At 31.6% G+C, this 18345-nt stretch overlaps 1 protein-coding gene and 1 non-coding gene across 4 annotated transcripts in view; one reads left to right on the top strand and one right to left on the bottom strand.

Moving 5' to 3' along the window:
- Positions 1 to 2025: 2025 nt before the first annotated feature.
- On the top strand, positions 2026 to 2098 carry Trnar-ucu. The gene has a single exon. It is a non-coding gene; the product is annotated as a tRNA-Arg (tRNA).
- A 12181-nt stretch (positions 2099 to 14279) lies between these two features.
- The window catches only part of LOC125065258 (tachykinin-like peptides receptor 86C), an 84735-nt gene continuing 80669 nt past the window's right edge, over positions 14280 to 18345 (bottom strand). For all 3 annotated transcript variants that reach the window (XM_047672776.1, XM_047672774.1, XM_047672775.1), the window contains one exon: positions 14280 to 15168. Coding sequence is in view for 2 of the 3 variants with exons in the window: in XM_047672774.1 (XP_047528730.1) it covers positions 15143 to 15168 (26 nt within the window). In the remaining variant the exon portion in view is untranslated. The remainder of the gene's footprint in view (positions 15169 to 18345) is intronic.

The raw sequence follows: 18345 nt of genomic DNA, 5'->3' as shown, positions 1-18345 counted from the left end.
GCGACCAGTTGGAAGGCTTAAAGGAGGCCAGAAAAGGAAAGGTGAGTGGTCTTAGAATCTCATGACGTATGATAAATTCGCTTATAGAAAACACCAGATATAAGGAAATTACATAGAAGCACCATCACATCGCGCCTTGGTCGAAATTTGATCGCAATTGAATAAATAATTCATAAAAGTATAAGTTTATTGTTTTGAATTAGAATTGGATAACATTTCATTTATGACATAACCTCTGTCAAACAAAAAACGACAAAGAAAAAGTAAAAACTATTTAAGTTTGACATGGGTTAACATTGCAAGTACGAACGTAACTTTTATAGTTTTATTTTAGTGTAGTTGCTGCCTGTGGTTTTGCTCGAGTTAATAAAAGAGTAAACTATATACTTTCTTGGAGTTCAATCTTTTTCCATAACAATTTTCGTCAAATTCTGTTAGGTTAGGTTAGTCCGTGGAAGCGCCTGTCTCCTAAGCTTTCACGCGCACAGTTACTTTCACATTTAGAATACTTGAAAATGACAGTATATTTTTAACATATGTTATGTTCACATGTGTTACTAATCTGCATTGTTTTTCTATGTAAACTTTAGTTATGGTAATTCTGACGTTACTCCGTGCGCGCAATATATTTAGGAATACAAAGTTATCTTCACTCTTTTAATACTTATCACTTTTTTAATATAAAAACCAAAATCAAATTATACATTCTTTGAATAAAACTTTTACAACCGTTGTTAACCGGTTCGGAATATACATTTTACCGAGAACAACCGACAAGTAACTCAGTAGTTCCTCTTTGTAACATTTAGAATACAAAGTTATGTCACTCAAATACAATTAAATGTATCCTGCCTGAAATTCAACAAGTATTAGTTGACGCTTTTTTATCATCTATATAATCTTGTGTTGAGTAATAAGCCTTATTATTTTCACAAATGATTTAAATTAATGAATCGGCAAGTCATAAATATCTGCGGAACAAATACCTTGCACTGAGAAGGATTTATTGACTTGGGACTAGACTCGTCTCGACTTCATCCGGCTGTAATAAGAATTTTATTTACTTTCTGGTTCCAAACTTAGCGACCCATTCAATACCACAATTTCATCGAAGTAGACCCAACCGCTGAGAAAGAATTCAATTACATACATAAGTGCGAAAGATATGTACACTAACTTTATTTACATAGGATTTATTAACAACGTTATTTGTATATAATTGAGACCTTAACAACATTAACATACAGCATTACTTAGCCGGCCTTAGCCCAGCAGTGGGAAATTTACAACAGCCTGTAAATTTCCCACTGCTGGGCTAAGGCCTACTTTCCTTTTGAGGAGAATGTTTGGAGCATATTCCACCACGCTGCTCCAATGTAGGTTGGTGGATAAACGTGTAGTAGAATTTCGTTGCAGGTTTCCTCGCGATGTTTTCCTTCACCGCCGAGCACGAGATGAATTGTAAATATATCATACAATTGTAAGTCATCGTCATCATCGTCATGATCCTCCTGCCCTTATCCCAATTTTGACTTGAGGTCGTCGCAGCATGTCTTCTCCTTCCATACTTCTCTGTCGGACGTCATCTCACAAGTAACATTCTTTTTAACCATATCGTCGTTCACACAAACCATCCATCGTTTCTTTGGTCATCCCCTACCTCTATATCCAATCACATCCATGCTCAAGACTTTCCTTACAACTTGGACCTCATTCCTCCGCATAACATGCCCATACCATGACAGCCGGTTTCCACATAGCTTCTCGGTTACCCGTTATTGTCATAGTATATATATATATTTAAATAAATGTTTATTTATCTTCGTAAAAACAAGATCAAATTTTAAACTAAATTATGTACGGAGTTGGTGGCTATTATAGGCATAGACCTATATTACAGGTCACTGGCTCTTTCCCCATAGGATTTAATTTAGTATATGTTAATATAAATCGTAATATTTATTCTAATAACTATTTTTATTATCTAATAATATACGGTTCAGTATTTTCAAGTCTATACTCAATGTCCCTGTGGCGCAGAGGATAGCGCGTTGGACTTCTAATCCAAAGGTCGTGGGTTCGATCCCCACCAGGGATGGTACGAATGTATACTTTTTGAAGTTAAGATTTTCTCGATTTTTTTGACGTATTTAGATTATATTGTGTTGCATACAGGATTTACACTACTGCTTAAGTCGTTGGGAAATACTTGTTTATATATTATTTCCAGAAATAATGAATTTTATGACAATTAAAAATATTAATAGAGGCATTATTAAGAAATTAAAAGTCAATTTTAATATTATTTATATTTTATATATATATTTTTAAATGTACAGTAGGAACTATATCAAATTATAATATTGGCGGTTTGGTAAAAATCAATCAATCCATGTAAAGGGCAATCCGTTTAACACGTCACGTAAAAAATAAGCCTTTTTTGATAACCACTCCCGCATGTCATCCGCCGTCCAGTTCTAATGAATTAAATATCCTGTTTCATAAAAAATACACAGCATGTATAGCCTTTAAAATTTATTTCAACAGTAAGAACTAAATTATAAAAATGCGTCAGTTGAAAAGTGTTATTTTGGAACGTAATTATTGAACTAAAAAAGTGCACTCTTTTCTCTTATATGCTCCGATAATTGGACGTTATATTTTTACCTTAAATCCCTCATATGCCTAATCCCATAACAGGAATATAGATTGATTAAAATTCAATGAATAAACAATGAACTCGCCAGTGTAATTAAACATTTCAATCAAACGCTTAGCCTTAGCCTGATTGATTTGTTTTTTGCACACGAACCAGATTGGCATTTCGAGCGATTATAATGATACGTCAAAATATGTGTGTGTAAGTGGAGTAATTAATAATATTAACTTCATTGTGGTCCTTATTTTTACAGATATTAATAATACAACACTAACAACCGAACTAGTAGGAACCGTATGTTAAGTCAGTTCCTTAATATACGATAACTTCTTTTTTTAAATTAAGAAGTAAGTGCATAAAAGGCAGTTGGCATTTGTGTTTTTAGTAATCGTGCAAGATCTACAGATTCTGAACGATGTTAAAGTAGTCAGTCCAATTAGCGTTCTGGAACTAGCTACTTTTAACTAGTAGGTCTCCCGCGACACTTCGCGTTTATCTAGACACGCGGTAGCGTGTCAGCCAAGTTCTAGTAACAGAACTGGCTAGTAGCACCGTGTGTAATATTACACGAACCATTTGGAGCCACTTTTGACCTCCTCATAACTCAAAAACTATTTGACATAGATGTGTCAAATTTGGCTCATATATTAAGACTCGCGAGATACATATGTGTTCCAAATTTCATAAACGCATCTCAAATGGTTATTTAGATATTAACGTCTAAAAATCGTCATTTTTATCACTGACTGACCTATAGATCAAAACTATATCCTACTTCCAGGTGACCTAGAAAGTTCAAATTTGGCATGCAGGTAGATAATTAGGCCAATATAAAGGAAAAAATCTGAAACTGGTAATTTTTTATCATTTTATTATAATTTTTCATTTTATTGGGTCTATAGGAACACTTATATACTTAGTTCCTGTAATAACTGTAATAATAAAAAAATGATGTAAGAACCAGCAATCAAAACTTATGACAGCCGGTCTTCAAGTGGATTTTAAGGTCTTCACGTGAATATATAACAAGTTGAATACCACCCTTAAGTTTTTTAAATTCAAATATTTCCGTTTTAGTACTTATGAGTATAGCCGACTTTCGTATTTATTACGTTATTAACTAGCATTTAGCGCACATCAATGGTGCCAAATAATTATACTTAAAAAAAAAATAATAATAGGCATTTCGGTACACGGCGCGCGACGCGACGCCGGAGCAGCGGGTTAGGAGCGTTGCGATTAAACCTTAACGCGGACGTGTCTGAGCGAGTGGCAACCGCGCTCATGAGATTGTAGTAGAGTATGTATATCGTAACTGGAATGATTTAAGTTTGTACTCTAGCGCTACAAACGGGGATCCTTATTGCTTGGAAGAACAGTATCGAGCAAGCATGCTGATGTCAGCAAAGGACTGATGAATGGGTCCAATGGAAAAATAGAGAAGGTACATTGGGGACGTCGATAACAGCAATAGCGCACGTAAAATAACAATTCAATTCAAACATAATTTAATTTGCGAACTAGAAGTCAAAACCAAGTTACAGATATTAAGTAATGTACATATATGTTCAAAGGAAATAATTCTCTATTTGCTTAGCATATTCTACTATTATACACAAATTACAAGGCCTTCGCCTTGACGGTGCTCTTTTCGACATAGGCTCCTCTATATTAAGTAAAGAGCAGGCTTACGTTGGCCTCTCTAGAGTTAAAACCTCAGATGGAGTACATCTTATCAATTTAGGTCCAATTCAAATCAAGACACAAGAGAGCTCTATTGTAGAGTACAACCGTCTGCGCACGTTATACCACCCCTACTTGGCCAAATTAAGTATAAACAGAAAACGCGTAAAAAAAAATCCGGTCACTGAATGGGCAATTCACTCGAACATTTCAGAGGTACCTACAAGAAAAATAAGAACGTATCAAAAAAAAGACAATTATACCCCGTAAACGTAGGAAAATAGAATAGCTTAACAAAAACCATTTGGTATTAATTTTGTTATTAATAAGTACCTATTAATAATTTATATACAAAAAGTAGTGATATCCCATCAAAAACATAAATGTAAAAATGAGAGCCAAGTTAAATATTATGATATATACCTTGGTTGTTGACTTCAACGACAAAAGAAGTGAGATCTAAATTTTTGCCAAGTTAAATAGCCCTTCTGAAATTTATTTATAACTACATAAAATAGCATTTCTTCTTATAACTTGGGATAATATATTGTTGCCTAAGGTCTGACTTGGCTAGTTCTTATATGTTTATAAACACAACTTGTAGTTTGTGTTTAGAATAACAAATTATAACTCAGAACATCTAAGAAGAATGGAGGACAGCTCAGTATTGCTTAGTTAGTATATACGTACATTAAGAGCTGCGATGGTCCAGTCACTAGAAAACATTAACCTTAACCAGATATTGCGAGTTCATATCTAGACAAGTACCATTGAATATTTGCGTGCTTAATTTGTGTTTATAATTCATTTGTAAAGGCTTAGAACTTACGAAGGCTATAATATAATTCTTATATGAGAACTAGCCAAGTCAGACCTTAGGCAACAAAATATTATCCCAAGTTATAAGAAGAAATGCTATTTTATGTAGTTATAAATAAATTTCAGAAGGGCTATTTAACTTGGCAAAAATTTAGATCTCACTTCTTTTGTCGTTGAAGTCAACAACCAAGGTATATATCATAATATTTAACTTGGCTCTCATTTTTACATTTATGTTTTTGATGGGATTCTCTTTTAAATAAAATTTTTGATATCAAATAGTATACATTAGTTCAGTTAGAATTGTAGTTTATCGAAAACAATTTAGGTACTTTAATTTTGCTTAAGTCTAACCGGCCAGTAACTTTTTTCCGCTTTGTTAAATTGTATCAATTTAATAATTTACAATCAAGAATCCTCTTTAATTTTCTGAACATCTACGGCTGAAGCTCTTCGAAATGAGACCGAAACCGATTTTTTTTTATATGCAGCCATCTTCAAATCACTGGGAATTTTTATAAAATGATGATTAAAATATATTCTGGTAACGAACTAGACTCGCCGTTGTAATTTTTTACCCAGAGCAGGATTTGAACTACGAAATTAATTAGCTAAAAGTTGTATGCAACTGCCTCAGTTTGCAATTATTTTAGATTTACACGGTATTGGGGGTATCAGTCTTTTAAATATTTATTTTCATTGAAAACTACTACTAACAACGCTTTCTTCATCATGGCCGATATACCTATTGAATTTGTGAAATCGTCGTAATAATTATTTTATTATACAAATTAATTTTAAAAAATAATTTCTATTTAAGATTTTAAATTAACATGGTTATTTTTATTACTAACAGTATTTAAAACGGGATATTTACCATGTTTTTTATTTTTATTTGGTGGAGCTCGATATTTCGACATTATCTACGAATGTCTTGTTCACGAGACTGACGTTTGCGGGTAGATATTCACAACATCTACCCGTTCAAAGTTCAGCTGGAGAAGACTGAAAAAAGAAAGCTACTTACAGACTATATATGATTATACATATTATTTAAAATGTTAAATATCCCGTTTAAAATACTGTTAGTAATTTCTATTTACTTAACTAATATCAAGTAATTATTATTTTTGATACAATTTAAGTAATCAAGGAAATTTAGTATAATATATTATATAAGGGATGTTATTGATTGTGTATAATCATATAAAGTCTGTAAGTAGCTTTCTTTTTTCAGTCTTCTCCAGTTGAACTTTTAAAGTATTTTTAAACCGTTTGTAAGTGCATGCATTGTCACATTAACAATTTATTCGCTCTATTTAATAAAATATGTGTGTCAAACCATAAGGACATAAAGGCGCGTCTACAATAGGACCGCGTGGTTGAGTCTCGTAAGCTTATAAGTAAGGTCTGAATAGCACGGTTTCTCGCTAAGCCCGATTACGGGCGTACTTACTCTTAGCAGTTACAGTGAGCCATTCGACCGATTATAACGCTTCATTATATGTTAACACAATTGCGAAGCATTAAGTATATTAATAGTTACGTCAAAATTAATTATAACATTATTTGCATTAAACATTTATATATTTTTTAATACATATGCATGTTTAGTCTTCAATTATAAACATAAAAATATAATTTCATATTTCTTAAGGCATTTTTGTGGAAAATTAAATTGAAATAATATCGTTTCGTATTCGACCGATAATTATTTTTTTAATATTGACAAATAACCAGTGTTTAATCGTTTTTTATAAATCAGAAGAAAAAAATAGATTTTAATTGGTACTCTTTTTTTAAATAAATTTTTGAAGTTGCATTTTTGACTTATTTTGAAAAAAATGTAAAAACCATGACAACTCAAAAATGGTTCACTTTTGCATCATGCATATGGGGGTATGCCTTTTACCTCCTAACGGGAATACGTCGAATTACCAATAACCCTGTATATGATAGAGTTGCTTTTGTTGATTTGTATCAGAAGCGCTCATTGTTATAGTATGTCCTCGTCTTCGTAAATAATGCGACCGCTGTGGACGCGCTTTATTTATTTTCGCTATTCATTTGCTTCCATCTTTTGTTTCACTTTCTGAGCAATTGTTTTTAAAAACCAATGAGAATGAATATTTAATATTAAACAGAATGACGTTGAATGTGTTGTTTTTTTCATTAGCACGTAAAGAACCTTATTTATTTTTATTCAATTTAATTCAATAATGACACAGTACAGTCTTTTGGACGGCGTGTTTTTCTTTAATTCATTTTATATTATATATTTTCGTCGTATACTATTTTAATTATTTAATTAATAATATAAACGTTTCTTACATTGTATTATAATGAATTAATTACTAAAAACTATAGCAAAAATATAAGATTTTATTATGTTATTTTATGACATACAATTTAACTGGTTACAAATGACAAAGGACACGTTAAATATGTGTGTATGTGCTTTGTACAAGCCTAGGTAGATTTAAGAGCCGAGATGGCCCAGTGGTTAGAACACGTGCATCTTAACCGATGATTTCGGGTTCAAACCCAGGCAGGCACCACTGAATTTTCATGTGCTTAATTTGTGTTTATAATTCATCTCGTGCTCGGCGGTGAAGGAAAACATCGTGAGGAAACCTGCATGTGTCTAATTTCAACGAAATTCTGCCACATGTGTATTCCGCCAATCCGCATTGGAGCAGCGTGGTGGAATATGCTCCAAACCTTCTCCTCAAAGGGAGAGGAGGCCTTTAGCCCAGCAGTGGGAAAACTTACAGGCTGCTGATGCTAAAAAAAGGTAGATTACTCATTTTTGTCGTGTTCCCGTTTGAAGGTGGAATGAGTACAGGCTACATACGAGTGATATAAAATGTTAATTATTTAGTACTGATATTATAATCTCTATTGATATTTCAATCGCTTAAGAAACACATTATATGGGTATTATTAGGGATGAATAAAAAACAATAAAACAATTTCGTAGAATTCGGATTTTTAATGGTCAATCATACTTTTCAATTATTATTTTTTTTTTTACAAAAATAATACAAATGATAATATTTATCATTATATTTATAATATATTTACAATAAATACGTAATTAGCCTTATCATATAAACAACTTACAGTTGAGTACAACGATTACAATCTATAACAGATTTATTAAAAAACAATCATTAGAATTATTTTTTTATTATTATTTACATCATAATTTAATAAGACAAGTAATTATTAAAAGAATGATTTTACTTAACTAATGATTTAATAAAATTTTCCCAACAATACTATAATTATTGAGCTTGGCTTTCTTAGTTGAAAAATTTGCTTAAAACAGTGCATTAATACTTTTTACATTCAAGAACACAACATATACATTTAACATTTAAAATAATTATATACAAATTGATAATTTAAAATGTTTCTCACAATCATTCAAAATTGACAGTGGTATTTTACGTTATTCTTATTAACCAGATCGCCTACACAGAGTGTGGACGACAATAATCCATCGAATTTTGCAGAAATGTTCCAACCCACAGAAATACTAACAAAATTTATTAAAATTTATAAGTGGAAACCACTTTTATAGTGACAGTACTTGGTATATAATGTAATGAAATTTTCTTAAAATAATATACATAATATTGTGTGTGTGTGTGTATATATCTGTGTGTGTGTGAACGGGTTGGAACATATTGCACAAAACGATCCAATTATCTAAGCGTTTACGTACTTAAAATACATATTTCAACAATACATTAATTCAATTTATTATCACGTGATAAATCAAATACACACATTTTAATAGTTTTAGCCAATGACGTTCTAGTAAATGACGACACGTTATGGCTAAAAGTAATTTCTATTATACGCAACATTTCCATTATCAACTGACGTGACATAATTGTTCGAGATTTTAAATAATCTATGATAATGATTATGGAATTGTGAAAAAATGGCGTTTCGATTGTCGGAGATGTTGTTATAAATAGTGCAGTGTGATCGTATTGATTTCTAAAGATATATTAATCACAAACTCTCTGTATTGAATAACACACATCATCTGCTTAGCAAATCACCTGGAATATGCAAATCAAAGGTTTGTTTATCTTTACTACTTCTATTAGTATAGGGTAAATGTTATTTAATAGTTTAAAATTTTGTACAACATAAACACAAGCCCCACTCAATATCACTCACTTTCATAATCGGATGGGATGGCAGTACGACAGAACCTCAAAGAGTTCAGAGTCAGGATAAACAGTACTACGTGTTTAACGTGACAGGTTGTGTACTAAAGTTTTTCGATAGAAAATATCATTTTAATAACCCGCCATGATTCAGGAGTTCTTTTGTTATTTAATTTATTAGATCACCAACAAAATAACTAACACAATGTAAAACTGACACATTTAGTTAAGAACTAAATGGTATCTTAATAATAGTTTCATATACAAATGAGACGTTTAATAATATCATAGCCAAAATTATTCAATAGTGTTACACTTGTTTAATGATACTTAAAAATCTAATATACCTCGGACATAAAAATAGCCGGCGAAAGAAAATCAGCAGGACTTGTTTTTAAATGACAAGTTACTGTAAAAGCTCGAACTACGGTAAATCTTAAGATTTTCCAGTAAAACCTAAGATTTACCGATTTTTTTTTAAATGTCATATTTTACAGTGGTAAATATATTTTTGTTATTTAAAATAGCCTGGGGGCGATCATATAATTTCAAAGTTTTGCAATCAACTAAGAAGTCATTAGTATTGTAAATATATATTAGTACAGTTATTAATCATGAAATATTTATAACCTAACTCGATATTTCTATCAGATGGAGATGAGATTTGGCTTTGAAGAATGTATCATCCTTTAAATTAATCTTTCTTTAATCTTAATTCTCTTTAAGCTACGTTTTAGCGCGTCCTGGAGGTAATATAATAATACCAAACAATACACATATTTCATAATAATTCTCTATAAAGTATCTCTTTATACAGATTACCCAGAATAACGAATGGTTTTGGCTACCTAAATAACGTTTTGTGAATAAATTGACCTGAGTTCGCCAATTTCTACTGTCAATACACATTGGAAACAATACACAACAGGAACCTATTATATCGTTAATTTGGTTGTATTCAGTAACATTTACATAAAGCCGCAGTTGCCAAGGTCCTGGGTTCAAACATTAGATGGAGCTAATAAAAAGTTATTGGGTTTTTCATTAACATTTCTCGGTAACCATCTGGAATCTGAAAGTTGGAAGTGAATACAATTCCATTCCTCGGAAACACGTGAATGTTGGTGATCACTTGAACTCTTTCCAGTCGTATCGTATTTGCCGCGTCATCGAATTATGAGAGGGAGTAGAGAGTGCACCTGTGTGCACCACACATACTACTATATATATACTGCGTAGTTGGCTGGTCTTCCTTGAGATTAGCCGCCATGACGATATCATCATCACCACGTTTATCTTTACGGATATTTCCAAAGACAGAAATGAAGATTATTATTATTGGGGAAAAGATTACAAAATTTTCTTAATTAACGACTAAGCTCCTGGACTATATATTCTGTAGACTGTACATCCCGAACATTGAACATTGGTAGCTTTAAATTTAATTAATCCTGTAAAATGATAATTCAACGTGGTTATTTGAATATTATTAGATACATTTTCGATTTTGTTAGATACGTTAGTCAAAACGTACCATTTCGGCTGTACAAACAATGAACCATTAGCTCTTGAAAAATGCTGTCGCAAATACGACTATTACTTTTTTTATTCTAGTATTTTTAAGATGCCTTTATAGGCAGCCTGTCGGCCTCATCGTTACACGCTAAATTCAATCAAAATTGTTTCAAAAAGTAAGACTAAATCAGCTTGAGATAATTACTAACAAATTCATAAATTTTATTTGCTGAAATACTCGAAGGATTACTAAGAATACTACTATTACTTATATAAGCATCTAGCCCGTGTAATGAGACTCCACAGACTTTACCTGCGTAAAATATCTTCTCATCATTTATAGTAAATGGGCTTGTACTTGGTAGTAGGGCTTTGATCATTCCTATCTGGGTAGATATCAAACCAAAGCCAGCCAAATAGCAGAACTTAGTATTGTTCTGTTCCAGTTTGAAAGAGGAGTAAGTATAGGCATAACATATTAGCTCCACAGGTGTTCCAGGTGCATTGGCGCTGTGCTATAGCAATGGCGATGGATGACCACCAAGGGAAATACAGAAAACGGACACAAGTTGCAAGCTTTTAATACAAAAAGAAGAAATGAACCAATATAGTAAACACAATCGTGGCCAGATGTGAAATGAGAAAAGTTTACGAATATATGTATGTATGTGTGTCTGTTTGTATGTATGTACTTGCGTAGTTAATTAGATACATACGCCCACACGTCTAAAACGACTTCGATATTTCAAATCATTATTATTCAAAATTAAAACAACTTCAACATTATTTGATGTCCAAGTATATTTAAGCAGCAAGCAATATACAAATTTTAAAACAATACAAACTTTCAAACTAGAAAGGGAACTTAATTGAGTTCATTATTTAAATAACCGTTTTTATTAAAGAATAACAAATAATTCATCAATTAATATTAACTGACTAACGAATAATATAACTACAATCATTCATGAAATATGAAAAGGCAATATTGAAACGTGATTACATAATCGTTTAACAGGTCACGATACACTTAACACAAATAATTATACAGAACGTAGCAACATAATGGCTTAGGTGTTTAACCTATATCGGAGCCAACAGCTGACCTTAAGGGTTAAATAATGTTATTCCAAAGTTAAGTATTATTTAATTTAAAGATTTGCCAATTTTTTTGTATGTTCATAATATTTAATCAAAGATATTATCTATCTATCTATGTATGTTACTGTAAAAGCTCGAACTACGGTAAATCATAAGATTTTCCAGTAAAACCTGAGATTTACCGATTATGAACCGTAAATGTCCATAAAACTTTGGGATTCGAACTTTTACCATCATTCACTTGGTAAATCTCAGGATTTACATTTTAGGTTCGATTAGGTTGGAATGGTAAAAGTCCGAAAAAGTCCTCTCTTTATAATAAATTCTTACATTCACCAACTCATGTCGGTAAATCGTAGGTTTTACTAAAAATTTTAAGATTTACCTTATTTCGAGCTTTTACAGTAACATATACATAAATACATTCCAAGAAGATGTAGCGCTTCGGAGAAGGTATTATCGCACTATTAACGTCACATGTGTGAATTTTATGTTCTTGCAATACTACGATCGGAATAAATATTAGCTGAACGCGGCTTTATCCGCGCGAAATTTGTAAAACACAAACTTCCAACCCCCGTTTTCTTCATTAGGGGTGAGGTTAGCGGGTTTCTATATCTTATAAGGAAACTACCTGCCAAATTTCGAGTTTGTGGGTGTTATTATATCTGAAATTTCGTGATTAATAAGTGAGTGGTATTTCGCTATATATATACATCAGAACTGCTGTTAAATCAAATCAAATCAAATTTATTTTGTAATAAAGCGATTTTGAATCATGAATATTTACACTACCATCATAATATATATTTTATGATTAAGTAGACTTAGATATTTTATTTTTTTTACAACGAGGGCTGCAGATTTCAGTATCTGGTATTGCACTTGATACATACGCGCTGCTGTGGAAAATGGTCTTGATGGACAGACGGACAGATGGTAAATTAAGTGATCTTATATGGGTTCCTTTTTTCTTTTACTTGTACGAAACCCTAATTATATAGACTACGAAACTATCCCTTTTTTTCATGTGATATTTTCTATGAAAAGAATAGTAAGGTAAATGAATGAATAGGTCATCTATGTTCCACATTCTCATAGAAAATGACACAATAGCCTTTACGTCAATTTCTATGGTGCAAATGGGTCTTGCGACTGTGAATGCGCTTTTAAATATCCAGCGACTCTTAGAGTCTATACCATGTTACATACCAATTATTGGTAATTAACTGAGATAGCTCAGTGATTAGAACGCAAGGCAGACAGGCAAGCACCACTGAATTTCATGAGCTTAATTTATAATTAATTCATCTCGTGGTCGGCGATGAAGGAAACATCGTGAAGAAACATGTCTAATTTAAACGAAAATCTGCCACATGTGTATCCAAAAAGCCGTATTGGAGCAGCGTGGTGGAAAATGATCCAAACCTTCTTCTCAAAGGGAGAGGAGGCTTTAGCATTCGGAAATTTGCGGGCTGATAATGTTATGTTATGTAAGTATTGCGTTTGATTGTATAAAATTTAATTAAGAATGATTATTTTTTTTATTTCAAAAGCGTGTAAAAAGGTCTACACACTTTCCTCACACTGGGTCACTTACTTAAACTAATCAAAACATACTGTCTTCCCCAATAGTAGGCAGTTTGAAAATTTTGGGTAGTTTGTTTGTCTATTGAAGAATGAGACTGGCAGGACATCAGTGATAGCAATTTTTTTTATTTAGGGCTAATAAGAATATAAAGATACTCCCCTTATTCTCTATTCCAACCATAACAGGAAAAAGCCAAATGAACAAGATTCGACTGCAAATTGACGCGATATCATTGGTCGAGAGCTTGATTAATCTATGATATTTACTATGGATTCGCGAACGAATGGCTGAATTAAAATTAAAGTGGAAATAAGTAGTTAAGTTTAATAGTGTTGTATTATATAAATAAAGATATATTAATCAAAAAATCTTAGTAATGCACAATATAGTTGACCTATTAGCAAATCACATGAAATACGTAAATCTAAGGTTTGTTTATCTTTTTTCCTACTTCCATCGGAATAAGCTGTATGTCAGTATTTATGGAACAATGTCTTAAGTGCATTTCCGGTAAATTTCAATTCGCCACACATTGCATTTTTATGAAAATACAATATTAATTTTGTTCTTATTTAACAATGATGTTCTGTATATAATATGAAATACATTTTTTAAATTTCATCTGACTTCAAAAAATTGCTTTAACAACTTCAAGTACTAATTATTGTAAACCTACAAAGGGATTCATCAAAATCAGTTCCTGAGCATAAAACTTTTACCGAGCATTTATAAAAAAATAATTAATGACTAGAAAGGAAGAAGGGCTTAAGCGCCGAATTGGTATTTTTCGAAAATGAGTATTAAGGTTTTTCTTATAAATCTCATTTCACAATAGTAAAAATATAGCGCTGTAGCGTTTCTTCCTATCCACTGACGATATGTTTAATTATATACGGAGATTTTGAGATCAAATCCAGGCAAGCATCGCAGAATTTTCATGTACTTAATTAGAGTTAATAATTTATCTCATAATGGGCGAAGAAAAACGTCGCGAAGAAGCCTGCTGTATTGAATTTCACTGAAATTCTGCAACATGTGTAATGTGTATTTACAAGCCTGCATTCCAGAAGAGTGATAGAATAAACTCCAACTCTTCTCAAGAGGCTATACTCTTATTACGATACTGTACAATAAATTGAGCACTTCCTTTTTTTGAAGTCGGCTTAAAAATACTTACATTATTATTTTTTACATTCATTCATTAAGAGTAAATTACCTCTCATATCAAAATCTGAATATTACAATTAGGTAGCACTATTCTGTAAAAACTCAATTCGGATCTCACTCTTAAAATGTTGAAAACTTATATTCCCAAGATAAATTATGACGATTGTTAAATGTTATTATTATTACAGTCGATGAAGTGTGACGTGGGACATGTCACTTAACATTTCTTAATCTTATTGTGCAGTGAGCTTCGAGTTTGTTTTACAGAACAGTTCTACAGCCGATTTAATTATATAACAATCAATAAATATTTATTTTATCTAAATACATTTTTAATGACATTGTAGTACAAATATAAAATTTAATTACAATTAAATTAGACACCAACAAAAGAAATAGTTCTTCATTTTTCGTATCTGTTTACACTTTACGCCCATGAATGAATGCTGAAAAAAAAAATCAAAACCTAATTTAAAAAAAGCACTTTTGAATCGTCACGTTACAGTGTTGAATTAAATATAAAGCTATCACCGTTTCGGAAAGTAGATTCTACCTAGAAGAACCGGCAAGAAACTCAGTAGTTACTCTTTTCCACCATTTAATAACACAGTATTTGTAGAACTTTTTTTATATATATACAGCCTAAAAGTCCACGCTTTGTTATCTTTAATATATTCTCGTATTTATTTATTTATTTTTATTTATTTAAATACTTTATTGACCACCACAAAGTAAATGGGACAAAAGGCGGACTTAATGCCTGAAGGCATTCTCTACCAGTCAACCTTTAAGTCAAACAGAATATATAACAATATAATTAGTGTTTGCTTTATATATCAATGTTTTTTTGACATGAGCTTTAAATTTTTGAAGAGACCAAGTTGAAAATAACCGTGTAATTTTATTGATTGTATCTCATTTTGCTTTTCGATGCCTAAAGATGTATCAGAGACCAAGCTAAAGTAAAAACATCCAGTCTAAAACAGATTTTAAAAATGTTATGGTGGTAAGTAGGTAGAATTTCGGTGAAAATCAAAAAAATAACAAAAAAAAATTGTTTAAAAAAGTGGATGGTAAGGTTATAAACTTGTATTCTCCAAATGGGTCCCCAAACACGCTCACTTAATTTGTCGGACCCTCTACCAAACACCCTGTGGAACCGAATACCGTGCCTCAGAAAGAATGTATTGATTAATAATGATATGGATTTGTTGAAACGTAAGAAGTATTCATTATTTCATTAACGCAAATTTTTAAATTGAATTCTATGATTTTAAATATAGAACATATCAATTATAGTATACATATATATCCACGACTTTCTTAAGTGACTATAACCGAAAGGCTGGCTGTTACTGTGTTTTCAGAACAATATATTTAATATTATAAAATCATTTAACAATAAAAAATAAGTCACGTCAATAGCATAAAGCGATAAATATAGTTCCGATGTATATATATATATATCGATCTTAACGAAATTTAAATGGGATAATTTCAAAATAAACCTCTTTCGGACTAAAAAAAACGTTCAAATTGAGTACCTCTTACTATTATGAAGCCGTTAAAAAGGGTAGAGAGTACGATTCAAATCGAGACGACAAAGAAAATATTTCTATACGATTAATATACTTGGTTCATAGTAATAGTACGGATTCTACTTCAACAACGTTTAGTCGAACAATAATACGATCTATTTTTAGGGGTAGCTTTTGTTTATTCAGCCCCTTTCTCTACATTTAATTTGAAAACATTTACGAAAATAATATGTACAAATATAATAAGTTATCAGCGTTTAATTTAATTTCATCATATTAATTTTAACTAGGGACCGATCCTCTCCCCCCTTCTAAAAGATTTACTAATAAAGTAAATTATCTGATATAAATATGTATAAATACCAATTTTAGTAGTAACTTTCAACTATTGAAAAAAAAACTTATTTTACGATTACGCCATACATATAAACAAACAAGTTTTACATCTTTGGAATATTAGTATAGTTAAGCGTCAATATGCCGCAAAGGATCCGGTACGTTTGGTGATGTAAAAAGTCGCAGGATCTGTCCTGAAAGACCCCTTGGGCAATATCGTCCCCATTTACACAAGTGACAATCTACTATTCTTAGAGAATTAGAAAAAGAGCATTTTACAACGGTCTTTAGTAATTAATAGGTGTACATTATTCATTGAGCTTCGTATAAACCGTTACAATATAGCCGGAACGGTATTAATCAATGCATTTAATCTAACCATGAATACAGCTTCTAGTTAATTCAATAAGGTTAAATGAAGCATGTGTTACTCACCAGCTTTGATATACAAGTTTAGTGGTATTTCTACGTATTCCCGTTAGGAGGCGATAGAAGTGACTATTTGCAATAATTTTAATTCCCATATGCATAATGCAAAAGTGAATTATTTTTGAGTTATCACATTTTTAAGCTTTTTTTCAAAAGAAGTCAAAATGGCAAATTTTTATATATCAGTAGAAAAAAATGAGATTTAAATTGTTACTTCTTTTTAAATAAATTTTTGAAGTTGCCGTTTTTACTGAGCAAATATAAAGACCTACAGAGGGCTTACAGTCTCATAATGCCTTAATAACGAGACGTATCGAATATAACGTAGAAACTGTTGGATGGACTCTCAGAACTAAAACTACATCATTCGATGTATATCATTATCCTCCTGCCTTTATCCCAATTTTACTTGGGGCGGTGCAGCATGTCTTCTTCTTTCATACTTCTCTGTCGGACGTCATCTTACAAATAGCATTATTTGTAACCATATCGTTTTTCACACAATCCACCCATCGGTTCTTTGGTCGTCCCCTACCTCTATATCCATCCATATCCAAGCTCAAAATATTCCTCACAACAAGGTCCTCATTCATCCGTATAACATGCCCAAAACATGACAGCCGGTTTCCACATAGCTTCTCGGTTTCAAACTTCCTCTTATGTACTCATTCCTAACTCTATCCATTCGCGGAACACCACATATTCCTCTCAGCATTCTCATCTCCGCCTCATGCAGTTGTCTTTCAGTCATCCCTTTTGTACATTTTTACATCATTCAATTTATATTATATATTAAATGAAATTAATCTTCTTAATACTATAAGAACAACAATATTCTACTTGTTACAGACAATTGTAAAAGTATCGTCATCATTTCCATTTCCAAAACCTTATCCCAATTTAATTGGAAATGACGCAATATACCCTCTTCCATTGAATACGGTCAACTGTCATCGACACAACCATAGTAATATAATAACTTTCGCACGTGACATTGGCGAAATAATCTGTGCCTTTTTGGCACAAATATAAGCCACGAAAAAATAAATAAATATATAACAACTTGTATAAAAATGACAAACGCTTATACCGAAAATAAAAATGTAACTTTGACAATCACACGATAAATGATGACCACAGATACTCGCTGGAATTCCAATAATAACAATAAATTTAAGGCCGATTTTAAAACTATGTTAATTAATGAGGCATATTGTTATGTAAATTATTATGTGGATCATAAATAAGTTTGTAGTTATTATTCGATTATTTTCATAAAGGCTTTCATTTATTATATACCTACAATTAATTTTAAGTAAT

Source organism: Vanessa atalanta, chromosome 7 (assembly GCF_905147765.1).
Source record: "Vanessa atalanta chromosome 7, ilVanAtal1.2, whole genome shotgun sequence".
Classification (NCBI taxonomy): domain Eukaryota; kingdom Metazoa; phylum Arthropoda; class Insecta; order Lepidoptera; family Nymphalidae; genus Vanessa; species Vanessa atalanta.
This window is presented reverse-complemented; position numbering and strand designations above follow the sequence as displayed.